General features: G+C 42.1%; 1 protein-coding gene across 2 annotated transcripts; it reads left to right on the forward strand.

Moving 5' to 3' along the window:
• Nucleotides 1-627: 627 nt before the first annotated feature.
• On the forward strand, nucleotides 628-8837 carry stx5al (syntaxin 5A, like). Of its 2 annotated transcripts, none has more exons than XM_021591235.3 (11): nucleotides 628-740; nucleotides 3297-3531; nucleotides 5357-5427; nucleotides 5568-5623; nucleotides 5703-5773; nucleotides 5928-6044; nucleotides 6158-6214; nucleotides 6355-6436; nucleotides 6678-6778; nucleotides 7004-7125; nucleotides 7321-8837. In XM_021591235.3, exons 2-11 carry the CDS (start codon nucleotides 3316-3318, stop codon nucleotides 7478-7480), a joined length of 1053 nt encoding a protein of 350 aa, XP_021446910.3. In that variant the 5' UTR covers nucleotides 628-740; nucleotides 3297-3315; the 3' UTR covers nucleotides 7481-8837. The 2 variants fall into 2 exon arrangements, with proteins under 2 accessions (XP_021446910.3, XP_021446909.3); XM_021591234.3 differs by having other exon boundaries at nucleotides 640-740; nucleotides 3294-3531.
• Nucleotides 8838-15045: the final 6208 nt, after the last annotated feature.

The raw sequence follows: 15045 nt of genomic DNA on the forward strand, positions 1-15045 counted from the left end.
GACTTATTGATCAAATTATGAGCAGCTATTTATGATTCAAGGTTCTTTGTAGGTCAGTCGGCAGTTGTCTGCAATGTGGAACAAGTCCATTTTCAAGACTAGCCGTGTTCTTGACCATCAAATCCATGATGCATTGTGGGTAAATGGTGACTGACTGAGCGACAAATCTGTTGTAGCTTGAAACACAAGCATTTCGCGACACCCGCAATAACATCTGTTAAATGTGTATGTGATCAATAAAATGTGAATACAATAAGTAGTTATTTATGATGCAATGTGATTTGTAGACCAGTCAATTGGCTGTTGCCTGCAATGTCGAACAAGCCTTATTTCGGCCCCTTTTTCTCTGGTGTTAATCACCTCTTCGACCTGTGACCAGTCTATACACAGACAACATCACACTGACATTTCACACAAATGAGCCGAGCCATTCAAGCTGCAAAGGTCCTGGTTACATCCATTTGATAATGTGAAAAAAATATCCAAACTAGTACAGAATTATTTGATCACATGTATGATTTTAGGTTGAATTCTCATAAGGGCTATTCTCTGTTCTCTATTTGGGATCTACAGCAAAGACATGCATGATGAATGGACTGGTCTGAATTTGTCCAACTGGGCACCCTTACAACGTAATGCGCTAAACTAGACGTATACGTGGCGCTGACGTCAGCGTTTAGCGGAAGGACCAGTTCCTTCGTAGGCAGTGGAGTGATCAAATAAAGATTATTTATTTACCGGTAAGAGATTGTTGGTATTTGAAACTTGATTATGTCTCGAAAAGATATCCTGATAACACTTGCTTAGTCATGTATCTACTCTGTTTTTGTCGTGCCAATATTTTATAGCTAACGTTAAGCTTATTCAGCTTTGGAAGACAGAACGCTAGCTACTAATAGCAGCAGGCTTGTTATGACTATTGGGCGTATTCGTTTTGCATGGCCCGATTGCCTCGGGTGTGCGGGTTGGAACATTTTAAACCATTCCATTGGTCCTTAAGTGAAATCTACACCCACCCTGGGCACCGGGTCATGTGAAATGAACTAGCCCATTTGCCGTTCACTCATCATCCACAAAACCTTTCAATTTTCTGTTAGTGCTAGCGTGTTACCTATATTCTCCTACATATGTATAACACTATTTATCAATATTGATGCCGTTTGTCCGATATAATATACTGTAACGACCCTGGGTTTATAAGCGCGGATATCGACTCTACCAGTTGAGCATACTTTTGGTGCACATTCGATAGCGCGCTGGACTTCGGGCTAGAAGGTCGAGGGTTCGCGCTCCCTGCTTGTTTCATTACAATACTTTACTGGATTCTGAGAGTAGCCTGGGCTATTTTGGACTGTTTGGCCAATCACTGAAGCTGGAGACTCATATCTCCCTCACTAGATTTAAGCACCAGCTGTCAGAGCAGCTCACAGATCACTGCACCTGTGCATAGCCCATCTGCTCATTCCCATACAGTTATTTATTATTACACATTAGCACCCGTCCCGCATCATTACTCTGGACGGTTCCGACTTAGAATATGTGGACAACTACAAATACCTAGGTGTCTGATTAGACTGAGAACTCTCCTTCCAGACTCACATGAAGCATCTCCAATCCAAAATTAAATCTAGAATCGGCTTCCTATTTCGTAACAAAGCCTCCTTCACTCATGCTGCCAAACATACCCTCGTAAAACTGACTATCCTACTGATCCTTGACTTCGGTGATGTCATTTACAAAATAGCCTCCAACACTCTACTCAGCAAATTGGATGCAGAAGAAGATGTGCATCTGTTTTGTCACCAAAGCCCCATATACCACCCATCACTGTGACCTGTATGCTCTAGTCGGCTGGCCCTCGCTACATATTCGTCGCCAGACCCACTGGCTCCAGGTCATCTAGAAGTCTTTGCTAGGTAAAGCCACGCCTTTTCTCAGCTCACTGGTCACAATAGCAGCACCCACCCATAGCACGCGCTCCAGCAGGTATCCCCAAAACCAATTCCTCCTGGTTAGGGATGCTAGTCCACTTATCTCTTGTTTGTGCCCAATGAATGTGATCCTGTTCTCTCTACAGTTCTCTGCTGCCAATGACTGGAACGAATTGCAAAAATCACTGAAGCTGGAGACTCATATCTCCCTCACTAACTTTAAGCACCAGCTGTCAGAGCAGCTCACAGGTCACTGCACCTGTGCATAGCCTATCTGTAAATAGCCCATCCAACTACCTCATCCCCATACTGTTATTTATTATTATTATTTTTTAGCTCCTTTGCACCCCAGTATCTCTACTTGCACATTCTTCTTCTGCACATCTATCACTCCAGTGTTTAATTGCTCAATTGTAATTATTTTGCCACTTTGGCCTATTTTTTTGCCTTATCTTACCTAATTTGCACACACTGTATATAGACTTTTTCTATTGTGTTATTGACTGTATGTTTGTTTATTCCATGTGTAACTTTGTTGTTGTTTGTGTCGCACTGCTTTGCTTTATCTTGGCCAGGTTGCAGTTGTAGATGAGAACTTGTTCTCAACTATCCTACCTGGTTAAATAAAGGTTAAATAACATTTTTACTAACAATCAAACACGTGCAAGGCATTCAGTGGATAAACAGCTAGTACCTCAACCAGTATAGGTTTGTTGGATTGTTCATTTTGCAATCCTGGGTTTTGTATATTTTTTAAGCAAGCACACTTTTCTTGACCAGAAGATTCTTGGTTGAGTTGTGAGTAAACCCCTTGATTGTAGTGATTGAATTTAGCTATGGGTCATTCAAGCTATTAGCATGTTTACAATCGGGCACATTATGTAACAGTACATTATGCTTTTTCTGGGAATCAGGATTTGGTGGTAGCTAAGAAAAAACGGTTTTACCTAACAGTTATTTACCCCAAACATTGGTTATCACATTTTTCATCGACTACTTATCTTTTAGTAAAAAAGAGAACACAAAGAAAAGTCTAGAAGTTGAGAAAAGTCTAGTAGACTAGTCTATCAGTGTATTGATTGCTACTCTCAAACCCAGAAAGTTCTTGAAGAGGATGTGTCTCTTGTGCTTTCTTTGCAGAGTGTCTGTATACATTCACACCAGTTGGTCTGTGGGCTTATTCTATCCTCAAGAACTCAAGTGAAACAATCTCCTTGTTGTCTGCCTAGTAGCTAATGTCTCATTTCAGACCCAGGGCTTTCCGGGACAGTTTTTGAGGAGCTTGTCATGTTGAGTACACAAGTGTTTTTGATGGATCTTTAAGATTATTCGTACTGAAATCTGACTCAGTTTTTCCTCCAGCAGGTGATGTGCCTGAGCATCCATGAACACGCGTCGTCGCCACGGTCCTAGGAACAGCCAGGAAGGGGTGTACCTAGGGCCTGCCCAGACCCAGTCACCGCTGATCCAGTTGCAGGACCCACAACTCACAGCCCCCAGTCCACCCCCACCTGCTCCACTGGTGGACATAAGCAACATGTCGGGCAGGGACCGCACCAATGAGTTCCAGTCAGTCTGCAGGTCACTACAGGGGAGACAGGTGAGCAACATGGAGAGACCGTATGTCTTTTAATAATAACATGTATGTTCTCAATTAGTATTAACTAGCTTTACCAAAATAGATGTGACAGATTAGCACCATAGAGAGATGTTTATTTATTATTGTTATGTACAGTTCCACTCAAAAGTTTGGACATAACTACTCTTTCCAGGGTTTTTCTTTATTTTTACAATGTTCTGCTTTGTAGAATAATAGTGAAGACATCAAAACTATGAAATAACACACATGGAATTTTGTAGTAACCAAAAAAGTGTTAAACAAATCAAAATATATTTGAGATTTGTCAAAGTAGCCAGCCTTTGCCTTGATGACAGCATTGTACACTCTTGGCATTCTCTCAACCAGCTTCATGAGGTATAGTCACCTGGAATGCATTTCAATTAACAGGTGTGCCTTGTTAAAAGTTAATTTGTAGAATTTCTTTCCTTCTTAATGTGTTTGAGCCAATCAGTTGTGTTGTGACAGGGTAGGGGGGTATACAGAAGATAGCCCTATTTGGTAAAATACCAAGTCCATATTATGACAAGAACAGGTCAAATAAGCAAAGAGAAATGACAGTCCATCATTACTTTAAGACATGAAGGTCAGTTAATCTGGAAAATGTCAAGTATTTTGAAAGTTTCTTAAAGTGCAGTCGCAAAAACTATCAAGTGCTATGATGAAACTGGCTCTCATGAGGACCGCCACAGGAAAGGAAGACCCAGAGTTACCTTTGCTGCAGAGAATAAGTTCATTAGAGTTACCAGCCTCAGAAATTGCAGCCCAAATATATGCTTCACAGAGTTCAAGTAACAGACACGTCTCAACATCAACTGTTCAGAGGAGACTGTGAATCAGGCCTTCATGGTCCAATTGTGGCAAAGAAATCACTAGTAAAGGACACCAATAATAAGAATAGTCTTGCTTGGGCCAAGAAACTTGAGCAATGGATGTTAGACCGGTGGAAATCTGTCCTTTGGTCCGATGAGTCCAAATTTGAGTTTTTTAGTTCCAACCGCCTCGTCTTTGTGAGACGCAGATTAGGTGAACGGATGCTCTCCGCATGTGTGGTTCCTACCGTGAAGCATGGAGGAGGCGGTGTGATGGTGTGCTTTGCTGGTGACACTGTCTGTGATCTATTTAGAATTCAAGGCACACTTAACCAGCATGGCTACTGCAGCATTCTGCAGCGATATGCCATCCCGTCTGGTTTGTGCTTAGTGGGACTATCATTTGTTTTTCAACAGGACAATGATCCAACACACGTCCAGGCTGTGTAAGGGTTATTTTACCAAGAAGGAGAGTGATGGAGTGTTGCATCAGATGACCTGGCCTCCAAAATCATCCATCCTCAAACAAATTGAGATGGTTTGTGATGAGTTTTACTTCACAGCAGAGTGAAGGAATAGCAGCCAACAAGTGTTCAGCATATGTGGGAACTCCTTCAAGACTGTTGGAAAACTATTCCAGGTGAAGCTGGTTGAGAGAATGCCAAGAGTGTGCAAAGCTATCATCCAGGCTAAGGGTGGCTACTTTGAAGAATTTAAAATATTTGTTGAACACTTTTTTTGTGAACAACATGATTCCATATGTGTTATTTCATAGTTTTGATGTCTTCACTATTATTCTACAGTGTATAAAATAGTACAAATAAAGAAATCCCCTTGATAGATAGGTGTGTCCAAACTTTTGACTGGTACTGTATGTTTTGAACGAGCACCAACTGTCGAATCATAACATTCAGGCACACCAAAATAGTTGTGCTTGACATTTGCACACTGATCAATGTTGGTTGATTGTTCCTTATTCTTCCTGTTTTCTTCAGAATGCGGTCCAGTCCAGCAAGCCAGCCCTCAGTGCAGTCAGACAGCGCAGTGACTTTACACTCATGGCAAAGTTAGGAGCATTACACTGTGTTATTAACATGTTATTGAATGAGAATAGGAGATGATTTTGAGAACGGATACATTTTATGTATAGCCTTCTATTGGTATCCCTATACTCAGCTGTTCGTTATGTTTCTTTGTATTTAACAGGAGGATTGGGAAGGACTTGAGTAACACTTTCGCCAAACTGGAAAAACTCACAATACGTAAGGAAGCAACTCTTTTAGTTTTTGCGTCCACAATGTGGCTGTGCATCTGGAACTCACTGACTCTTATCTTGTCTAGTTGCCAAAAGGAAATCTCTTTTTGATGACAAAGCTGTGGAGATTGAGGAGTTAACCTACATTGTTAAACAGGTGAGGAGATATGTATAGTAGATTTAGCTGCTATACTTTGTTGTTACTCTACAGAGTTTATACGTACAGGATGCTGTTCAGGAACACTTTATTAGATGCCCGTTGGGATGTGAAAGTAAAAGCAAGTTGTCTGTTTTTTATTTTCTTTGTCCAGGACATAAACAGTCTGAATAAACAGATAGCACAGCTGCAGGGTCTTGTGCGCTCCAGACAGAGTCAGAATGGCAAACACCTACAGACACATTCCAACACCATCGTTGTCTCCCTCCAGGTAACTTCCAGGCTCTGACATTCTGATATGTCCATTGGTTTTATCCAATGAAGAATAGTGCATGTCACTTTTCCATGTAGCGTTCATTTTATAACAGCCCTTTTCTGTTCTAGTCCAAACTGGCATCAATGTCAAACGACTTCAAGTCGGTGCTGGAGGTCAGGACAGAGGTAAGACAAACACACATCTTTCACAGTAAATATTTTGACCAGACTAGTTTTGATTGGATGTTCCATGTATATTTGTTGATTTATAAACCGTTTTATACAGATTTTCTTCTCAACTCCCCCACACTCTTTTCCCTCTGCAGAACCTCAAAGAGCAGAAGAGTAGAAGAGATCAATTTTCTCAAGCCCCAGCATCCTCCTCCCATCTACATGCCAGCAACTTCGGTGAGATAAACTATTATCAGCTCCACAGTACAAAACAAGCACTAAACAGTACAATCTGACCTCTCTCTCCCCCCCCCCTTCTCTCTCTCTCTCTCTCTCTATCTCTCTATCTCTCTCTCTCTCTCTCTCTCTCTCTCTCTGTCTCTCTGTCTCTCTGTCTCTCTCTCTCTCTCTCTCTCTCTCTCTCTCTCTCTCTCTCTCTCTCTCTCTCTCTCTCTCTCTCTCTCTCTCTCTTTTGCAGGTAACTCATTGTTAATGCAGGACGACTCTAAAAGGACAGCTGAAGTCTCTATAGACATGGACTTCCGTGCCAGCCAACAGCTGCAGCTTGTCAATGAACAGGTATTACCTCCAATCCTCTTGATGATGAGAAGCATTATAATGATTGTGACAATAACAGTGAAATAACATTTAAAACACACTTTGACGCAGTGTCCTCTTTCGATACAAATGCTTTTATTGACTGAGACTTGTTTCTGGAGTCATGTGTCAATCAATAATACTGTTTGTTGCTTAATAATTTGCATTCATTCTAAGTGGTGTCACTCTTATGGTGTGTTTGTATAGGACTCGTACATCCAGAGCCGTTCAGACACCATGCAGAACATAGAGACCACCATCGTAGAGCTGGGCTCCATCTTCCAGCAGCTGGCCCACATGGTGAAGGAGCAGGAGGAGACAGTGCAGAGGTGAGGGAGAGATGAAGAGAGGGCCAGAGATGATCAAGCCACTAGTTAAGATGCTTTTCCCCTGATATTACATTGTTGTTCTGATGTTTTGTGTTTGCATATCCAGCAATGATCAGACAGGGCATGCAGTGGTAAGCCTGTTAATGAAACCTCTGACACTCATTGACCTCCCATTTCCCATCCTCTTTCCTGCAGAATTGATGCCAATGTGGAGGACACCCAGCTCAATGTGGACATGGCACACTCCGAGATCCTCAAGTACTTTCAGTCTGTCTCATCCAACCGCTGGCTCATGGTCAAAATCTTCCTCGTCCTCATAGTCTTCTTCATCGTCTTTGTGGTCTTCTTTGCTTGAGGAGCAGGGGGGCACTTGGCTAAGGATGAGAGATGGAGGGATTGTGCTGGAGGAGAGCAGTTTCTCCTTTATGTTTCATACTTTCTCTCCTTGTGGTTTAAAGAAAATACCACTACTAACACACAATTCTGCATATGCTAAGATGTGGTTATGTTGATAATGAATAGCTGTATGGTAGAAAGAAGTTGAAAAATATGATTATTCTTATTACCATCCATTAAATGGAGTAAATAGATGAAATCTATGATGCACGATAGAAGACTATTGCAGTTGGATTGAAACTATCTTCTGTTGTCTTCATGCGTTCTTTCTGTAATTTGTAGAAAACATTCCTACTTCTTGAAGGACAGGGTCAATCCAAAGAGAAATTGAGTCGGAATAGGAAACTGGTAGATTCATTTGGCCTTAAAAGACCTGTATGCTGAATCTCTGAGGGTCGTTACTCCTCACAATGCACCTCACTGCCAGCAGTAATACCTCCGTTAGGATGTTAGGGCTGATTGACAAGGCCATGTGAATGACCTCTGACCTTCAATCTCTTCTTTGATGGTTAGGAAAGCTGATAGGAAATGTTTGGCCACTCTTAACCTAAACTGTACATGCATTGATGAAAGGACATCCATCATGACAGTCAACTTGCCGTGGTTGACCTGAGATAGATGAATGTACTGTGTAAGTGAAGCATTGCCAGTACTTCTGGTGCTTTTATTTTCTCTAGTCAGATACTGAACTGTATGTGCACAACTGCTTTGCCTTTTACAGCTACCATAGAATATCTTTGAATTAAGATACATTATTTTCAATAAACTGGTATTTAAATGATGTTTAATCAGAGTCTGCACATAACACCAAATGAGTGGTGTTTTACAGACAGATGTTCTACATTTTTCACCCCCTGCCTCCCCCTAATACCCCCCCCCCCCCCCCCCCCCACACACACACTCACACACACACACACATACACACACTTCATAAATGTTCAATGTTCACACATTTTTTGGGGACTAAATCTCTGTTTTATCTATGTCTCTGATGTATCTGTAAAGGTAAATTTAATTGTAATTCAAATTTGTTATGTCTCTCCTTTTTGTTCAAGAGAATGACTTGGAGACACCAAACAAATATTCAAATATACAAACTCATCTGCTAAGCTAATATTCTGGAACCCAGAAATATTGGAATGGACTTTTTTTTAAAACTGTTTCACACATTTGCTCTCCTCTGTCTCTGGATATCTTGGAGGAAGTATTGTAGGTCACTGCTAATTTTATTGATACCCCTAATTTCTGTATTTTATCATAAGCTTTTGTTGTAGAAACTGCAAATGTGTAAGCAAAAATTAAAAATAATTTTAAAAGTTTTGTTTTTCATTGTCAACAGGAATGTGTTTGTTTTAGTGTAGTCACCACCATAACACTGACACATAGGTTTATTGTTATCAAGTTTAGGGTTCATTCTAAATTAGTCAAACAGTTTGTTTGCATTCTTTGGAAGCTGAACAGTTTATTTACATAGCCTTGTTTTTCAGAATAATGAAATATTCCATTAAGAAACAGAACATATACAGTGTCTTCAGGAAGTATTCATACCCCTTGACTTATTCCACATTTTGATATGTTACAACCTGAATACAACAGTTTTTTCCCCTCAGCCATCCACACACACACAATACCTCATAATGACAAATTGAAAACATGTTTTCAGACATTTTACCAAATGTTGTTGAGAATGAAATACAGAAATATCTCATTTATATAAGTATTCACACCCCTGAGTCAATACTTTGTAGAAGCACCTTTGGCGGCGATTACAGCTTTGAGTCGTCTTGGGCATGTCTGTATCGGCTTTGCACATCTGGATTTGGGGATTTTCTCCATTCTTCCTTACAGATTTTCTCAAGCTCTCTTAAGTTAGTTGGGGAGTGGCGTTCAACAGCAATGTTCAAGTCTTTCCACAGATTTTCAATGGAATTGAAGTCTGGGCTCTGGCTGGGCCACTCAAGGACTTCACATTCTTGTTCTGATGCCATTCCAGCGTTGCATTGGCTGTATGCTTAGGGTCATTATCCTGTTGGAATGTAAATCTTCACCCCAGTCCAAGGTTGTTTGCATTCTGAAGCAGGTTCTCATCAAGGATTTACCTCTTATTTGGCTCCATTCCTCGTTCCCTCTATCCTTACCAGTCTCCCAGTCCCTGCTGCTGAAAAGCATCCCCATAGCATGATGCTGCCACAAAGCTTCACGGTAGAGATGGTGTTATATGGGTGATGAGCTGTGCATGGTTTCCTGCAGACATTGCGCTTTGCATTCTGCATTAATTACTGTTTATAACTGCATTACAGACAAAGGTCCTGGAGCTCCATTAGTTTCCCGGGGGTAACAGTGTATGTCTCCCTCGGGTGTGGTCCTAGTCAGCTGTAGTAAATGTCTGCATATTTCTGTCAACCTCTCTTGGTGGAGACGGTCAGTGTGTTTCAGCAGGGCTCCAAACTCCAGCACCAGGGTGTGGGCGACCAGCTCCTCTGGGGAGTGCTGGGCTGGGACTGTGGTGGGCTCTGTGGAGGAGAACACAGATGTCCAGCAGAACATCTGAGGAGAAAGGGAAAGGTTGCAAACTAGAGGAGAGTGTTAAGTGAACACAGTGTGCTGATAGTTCAGAGTAGATAGAGTATGTTTGCCAGGAGAACAAAACAGGTAAAATGTCCAACCAGTTTTACCCAAATTACATGTATTTTACCAACAAGGCCACAGATCAAAATATGGTTCTATCTTGAAATACATTTATAAACAAATAAGTTGAATCATAATTATGTTGATGGAACAAGTCATTATATTTTGTTGATCCAATTAAAGTGAGTGTTCTTACCATAAAAATGTCAAATTAATATAAATAATCAGGAGTAACTAAGAATAAGTGACTGATCCAATGGGAGACAATGTATGACAGTATACTTTATCCTGTGATAGCCTCTATTAAGTGAGTACAGAAGCGTGTGTCTAAATTCTAATCCGAACTCTGTGTGAGCCCCTTATTGATGTGATCAGCATTTCCCCTGTCACTGGCAGCTTAACGTGCCTTGATTCAGTTTGGAAATAACTGCCACCGTCTGAGCAGAAGCACAGTCGCCATCTCCAGTTTATTTATTAGGGGGATTTTAGAATAGAAATAAATAACATTTTAGTAGCCAAACCACCACATGTACAGGGTTAAGGCCAAATCATGACTACATTAAAAACAACAGAACACACAAAGTCTCGGAAGCGAACCAGAGGTCTCATTTGTCTGTGCAGGAGTGATGGGGGCAGAGTGTCCACTCGTGGGCACAGGGGGCTCAGTCTGTGGTATGGGGCTGTCCCTCTGATGCACGAGATGAAGGCAGAGAAATGGAGGGAAACGATGTGGGCACGGGGGATACAGTCTGTGGCTCTAGGGAACCATGCAGTGGCACAGGAGAGACTGGGTGAGTGGGCCACCTCGAGCCCTGTCTGCGGGGCCTGGACGTGTATGTGGAGGGAGGGGTTGTGGGGCTTCCTGGGGTTAGAGGCCCGTCTGTATGGGGCTAACCTGTCCAGGTGCAGTGCCAATTTTCTCCCCCCGGGAGACAGCTGGACCCAGTACACCACCTCTCCCATCCTCGCCAGGAACCTGCAGGGCCCCACCAGTGACTGTCCAGCTTGGGGCATTGTCCTTTCTTTCTTAGGGGGCTGAAGACCCAGATCAGCTCCCCAGCCTCAAAGTGCCTTCCCCGGGTGTGCACATCATGGGTCATTTTCTGCTTCACACGTGCGTTCAACAGCTGTTCTCTCTGCTGATGATGTGGGCTGTCTCCTGGCGTACCCCGTCCCCGGGGGGACGGCAGGGCTGTCTCCTGGCGTACCCCGGCCCCGGGGGGGGGGCGGCAGGGCTGTCTCCTGGCGTACCCCGGCCCCGGGGGGACGGCAGGGCTGTCTCCTGGCGTACCCCGGCCCCGGGGGGACGGCAGGGCTGTCACGGGGCCGACCAAGTAGCATGAGTAGGGCATGAGTAGGACAGGCTTGCGAAGGTGGAATCCTGGACAGCGGAGAAGCACGCCATGAGAACCATGGGCAGATGTTTTTCCTAGTCACGCTGTGTTTGGCAGAGATTATTAAAACCCTCCACGAAACCATTGCTTTGTGGGTGAAGTGGCGTCATACCGATCTTGTGCATACCCAGCCTCTCACACATGGTGGCAAACAGATGGTTTCTGCCTTGGCCGCTGTAAATTGATTCAACACCGGCTCGTTTGCTCTCTCTCTCTCTCACTCTCTCTCCCTCTCTCTCTCTCTCTCTCTCTCTCTCTCTCTCTCCCTCTCTCTCTCTTTCTCTCTCTCTCTCCCTCTCTCTCTCCCTCTCTCTCTCTCTCTCTCTCTCTCTCTCTCTCTCTCTCTCTCTCTCTCTCTCTCCCTCTTACCCTTGTTTAAAAGCCTTTCTGGACAAGATGCGATTAGATTAAAGTGTAAAGTTCCTAGGCATATCGATTACAGTATAAGAGTGTGCTGGTGGTTTGCAGGTGGTGTGTTGGACCTATGGGGAAACGTCTTTCAGCCTCAGTCAGCTACCATACATGGCCACAATTCTGTAATGTCATGCACTGAACACTGTATAGACTGGAGGAATATGAGAAAACCATAGTAAAATGTATTTATTGGATACTGACTGTAATGTTTTTAAATCAATTGTCACTGGCAAGCTTCAATTTTATAGAAATGGTGAAATGAAGTCTCTGAGTGTGAGAACATGTGTGAGAACATTATCACAAGTTATATGAGACGACCAACCCACACGGCAGTTACTACGTTGTGGTACTTTTTTGCTAAGCCGCCTTGTAACAATATTTGACTTCTTGTTATCAGTGCACTGTGGCAAGCCCGTCTTCCACTAAATGGGACAAAATTGCAGACGCTTGCAAACAAATCCATTTCCAGACCCAGAAGTCCATGCATCATCAAAAATGGCAGAAAGGGGGCTTAGATGTAAAAAGGCCCTAATTGAAAAAAGTGCTCATGATGGAAGTCAAGTCATCATCCACCTCTTCTTTACTTCTCATATCCCTCCCTTTCCTCGTTTCTCCCCTCACCACCACCCACTCTCTCCTTTTCACATGTAATTGCCGGTCAATTTGCCATCAGTTAAATCAATGTAGACATTTCATCCCAATGAAGCTTGTTTTTCACTCCATTGCCCATCCCTTGTAAATCTGCCCCTTATCTCTCTGATCAACTCTCTCTTCATCTCTCTCTCTGTATTCTTTCTGCTTTGTCTCACTTGTCTTTGTTTAGGTAAACATCTTGTCAAGACAGAGAATACTAAGAAACCAAGGAGGAGAAGAACAAATGAGAATCTGAATCCTGCAGTCATCTCTGAGGGAACATAAGTAAGGACTTTTACATTTTATTATCTTTTCCTCGTAGAAATTACAAGGTAAGTTGCAATGGTGTTGATGACAACAAAAATGGTGTTTGACAGTATTGACATTTTGAGAATCATTTTTTATTAATTGAAAAAAAAATTATCTTCCAATTCAGTTATTATTTCCATGCTGATGTCTTGAAATGAATCAGGGTCTGTGACAAATCTGTCAGCAATACATCACTATTTCTACACCATTGAATCTCTAGAGTTTATTGAAGGGTGTCTATATTGGTTGATGGTCTTCTGGCTACCGGTTGGCTCAAGGCAATTCTAACAATTCTAACACTTTAGTTTCACCCCTTCCCTCTTCTGTACTTTCATCGTCAAATGTCCAGTTTCCACTCAGACCAGATATTCTGATTCTTGTCAGCACTTTATTAATTATTGTATATTCCTGTCTGTTTCCTTGTCTGAGTAATCAGTTCCTCTTTTATGTTTACTTCAAGATTCTCAGTATATGCAGTATATCTCCTGTATGCCTCTGTCTGTGCTTGGCCTTGATTTACCGACTCCCAGCCCTCTGAGTAATAAGACTCCTGTTTCATAGCAGTTGGACTCAGTTCAGTTTTTTTGTGAGCAAAGGGGATCTGTAGGCTCTCTCACAGATTGAATTGACGAAGCTGAATGTGTCTCAAAGTTCCTTTGGTGGGTGTATATAGCTAATCAAATTATCCTTGTCTGCCAGTGCACCAGTAGTACAGTATAGAAGAAAGATTGGTATAACTTCCAATAATTTTCTTGATAGACCGTCTTATCATTTGCATGCAAGTATTATATTTATGCTTATTTTGCCTTAAAACTGTTGAATTGAACATAGTGTACATTGATTAAATGACTACAGTATATGCAGTGACAAAGGAAGAGACTGCCCCGGGAAGCTGATCTGGCCAGTGAGAGAGGGAGAAAGTTTATGTTTTCCTGTCAAAGCCTTGTTTAACTGAGTAGGGGACTAATATATTTCATACTCACTGACAATGATGGCAATAGGCCCAGAATTAACAGCGTATAGGTACATCAGTTAATTGCAAACTGGGCTTTTTGATCTTAGAGACTCCTTCTCTGACAAACAGGGCCACTCTGAGGAACACAGTCTCTGAAGGTGTCTCATGCTTCATGCAGATTTCCTCAGAGGGGTCTTTTTGGTTAGTGAGACCAAGCTAAGAGTCCATTAGGGAATTTAGGATTTGAATCATACACTCTTAGAAAAGGGCTCCAAAAGTTATCCAGCTGTCCCCATAGGAGAACCCTTTTCGGTTCCAGGTAGAACAATTTTCGGTTCCGTGTAGAACCCTCTGTGAAAAGGGTTCTACATGGAACCCAAAGGGGTTCTACCTGGAACAAAAAAGTGTTATTCAAAGGGTTCTCCTATGGGGACAGCCGAATAACCTATTTAGGTTCTAGATAACACCTTTTTTTTGAAGAGTGTACGAGACCACAGTACTGAATTTTCATTCCCTCAAAATATAGTAACATTTATTCCAATTCAATGTTTAAACACATCATTAGTCAAATACATTTTGTTTATTCAATCGTCAGTTAATTGACATTGATTTGACCCAACAGTGAGAGAGAGACAGAAAGAGAGAGAGTGCTAATGCTGATTAAAGTGCATGTCAATGGTGATCTTGTTGTTGCTGTCACGCCAAAACAGTCTGGTATTGTCATGAATAATAAAACAGCATTGGTCATGCGTAGAAGTCCATATTTGAAGTGTATAAAGTTGATGAAGCCACTGTAGGTTTGGTAAATTGTGTCAGTCCCATTCCTGATGCCCTCTCCTTGTGGTTGTGAAATTCCAACCAATTTCACCCATTCTGTTTGGTGCTGCGATAGCAATAACATCTATTTGATACAGCATAGTTCTGAAAAATAGTTAAAGGTATTCTAGATACCTAATATGCTACCTGGAAGCTGTATGTGTAGAAAGTCCAACTGTAGTACAAAATACATACCTCATACATTTCAAATGTTTCATTAGCTTTGTGGATGCAGAAATAAACTGGCACTTCTCAAGTTGGTTTGGAGAGGAAGAGAGGAAGGAAATCAGTAGTATGGAAGAAGATATATACACAGGAAAGATAGGAGGGTGGTAAGCATTAAGATCACTTTATTAGCCAATTGCACATAAGGTC

Source organism: Oncorhynchus mykiss, chromosome 29 (assembly GCF_057628025.1).
Source record: "Oncorhynchus mykiss isolate SJ-2025 chromosome 29, ASM5762802v1, whole genome shotgun sequence".
NCBI classification, from domain to species: domain Eukaryota; kingdom Metazoa; phylum Chordata; class Actinopteri; order Salmoniformes; family Salmonidae; genus Oncorhynchus; species Oncorhynchus mykiss.

Bases quoted from the DNA above. Each gene is read 5' to 3' on its own strand.
- stx5al (XM_021591235.3), top strand. From the start codon at position 3,316: ATGAACACGCGTCGTCGCCACGGTCCTAGGAACAGCCAGGAAGGGGTG. The intron at 3,532-5,356 runs GTGAGCAACATG...TGTTTTCTTCAG, and splicing joins GGTCACTACAGGGGAGACAG to AATGCGGTCCAGTCCAGCAA. The intron at 5,624-5,702 runs GTAAGGAAGCAA...TATCTTGTCTAG, and splicing joins ACTGGAAAAACTCACAATAC to TTGCCAAAAGGAAATCTCTT.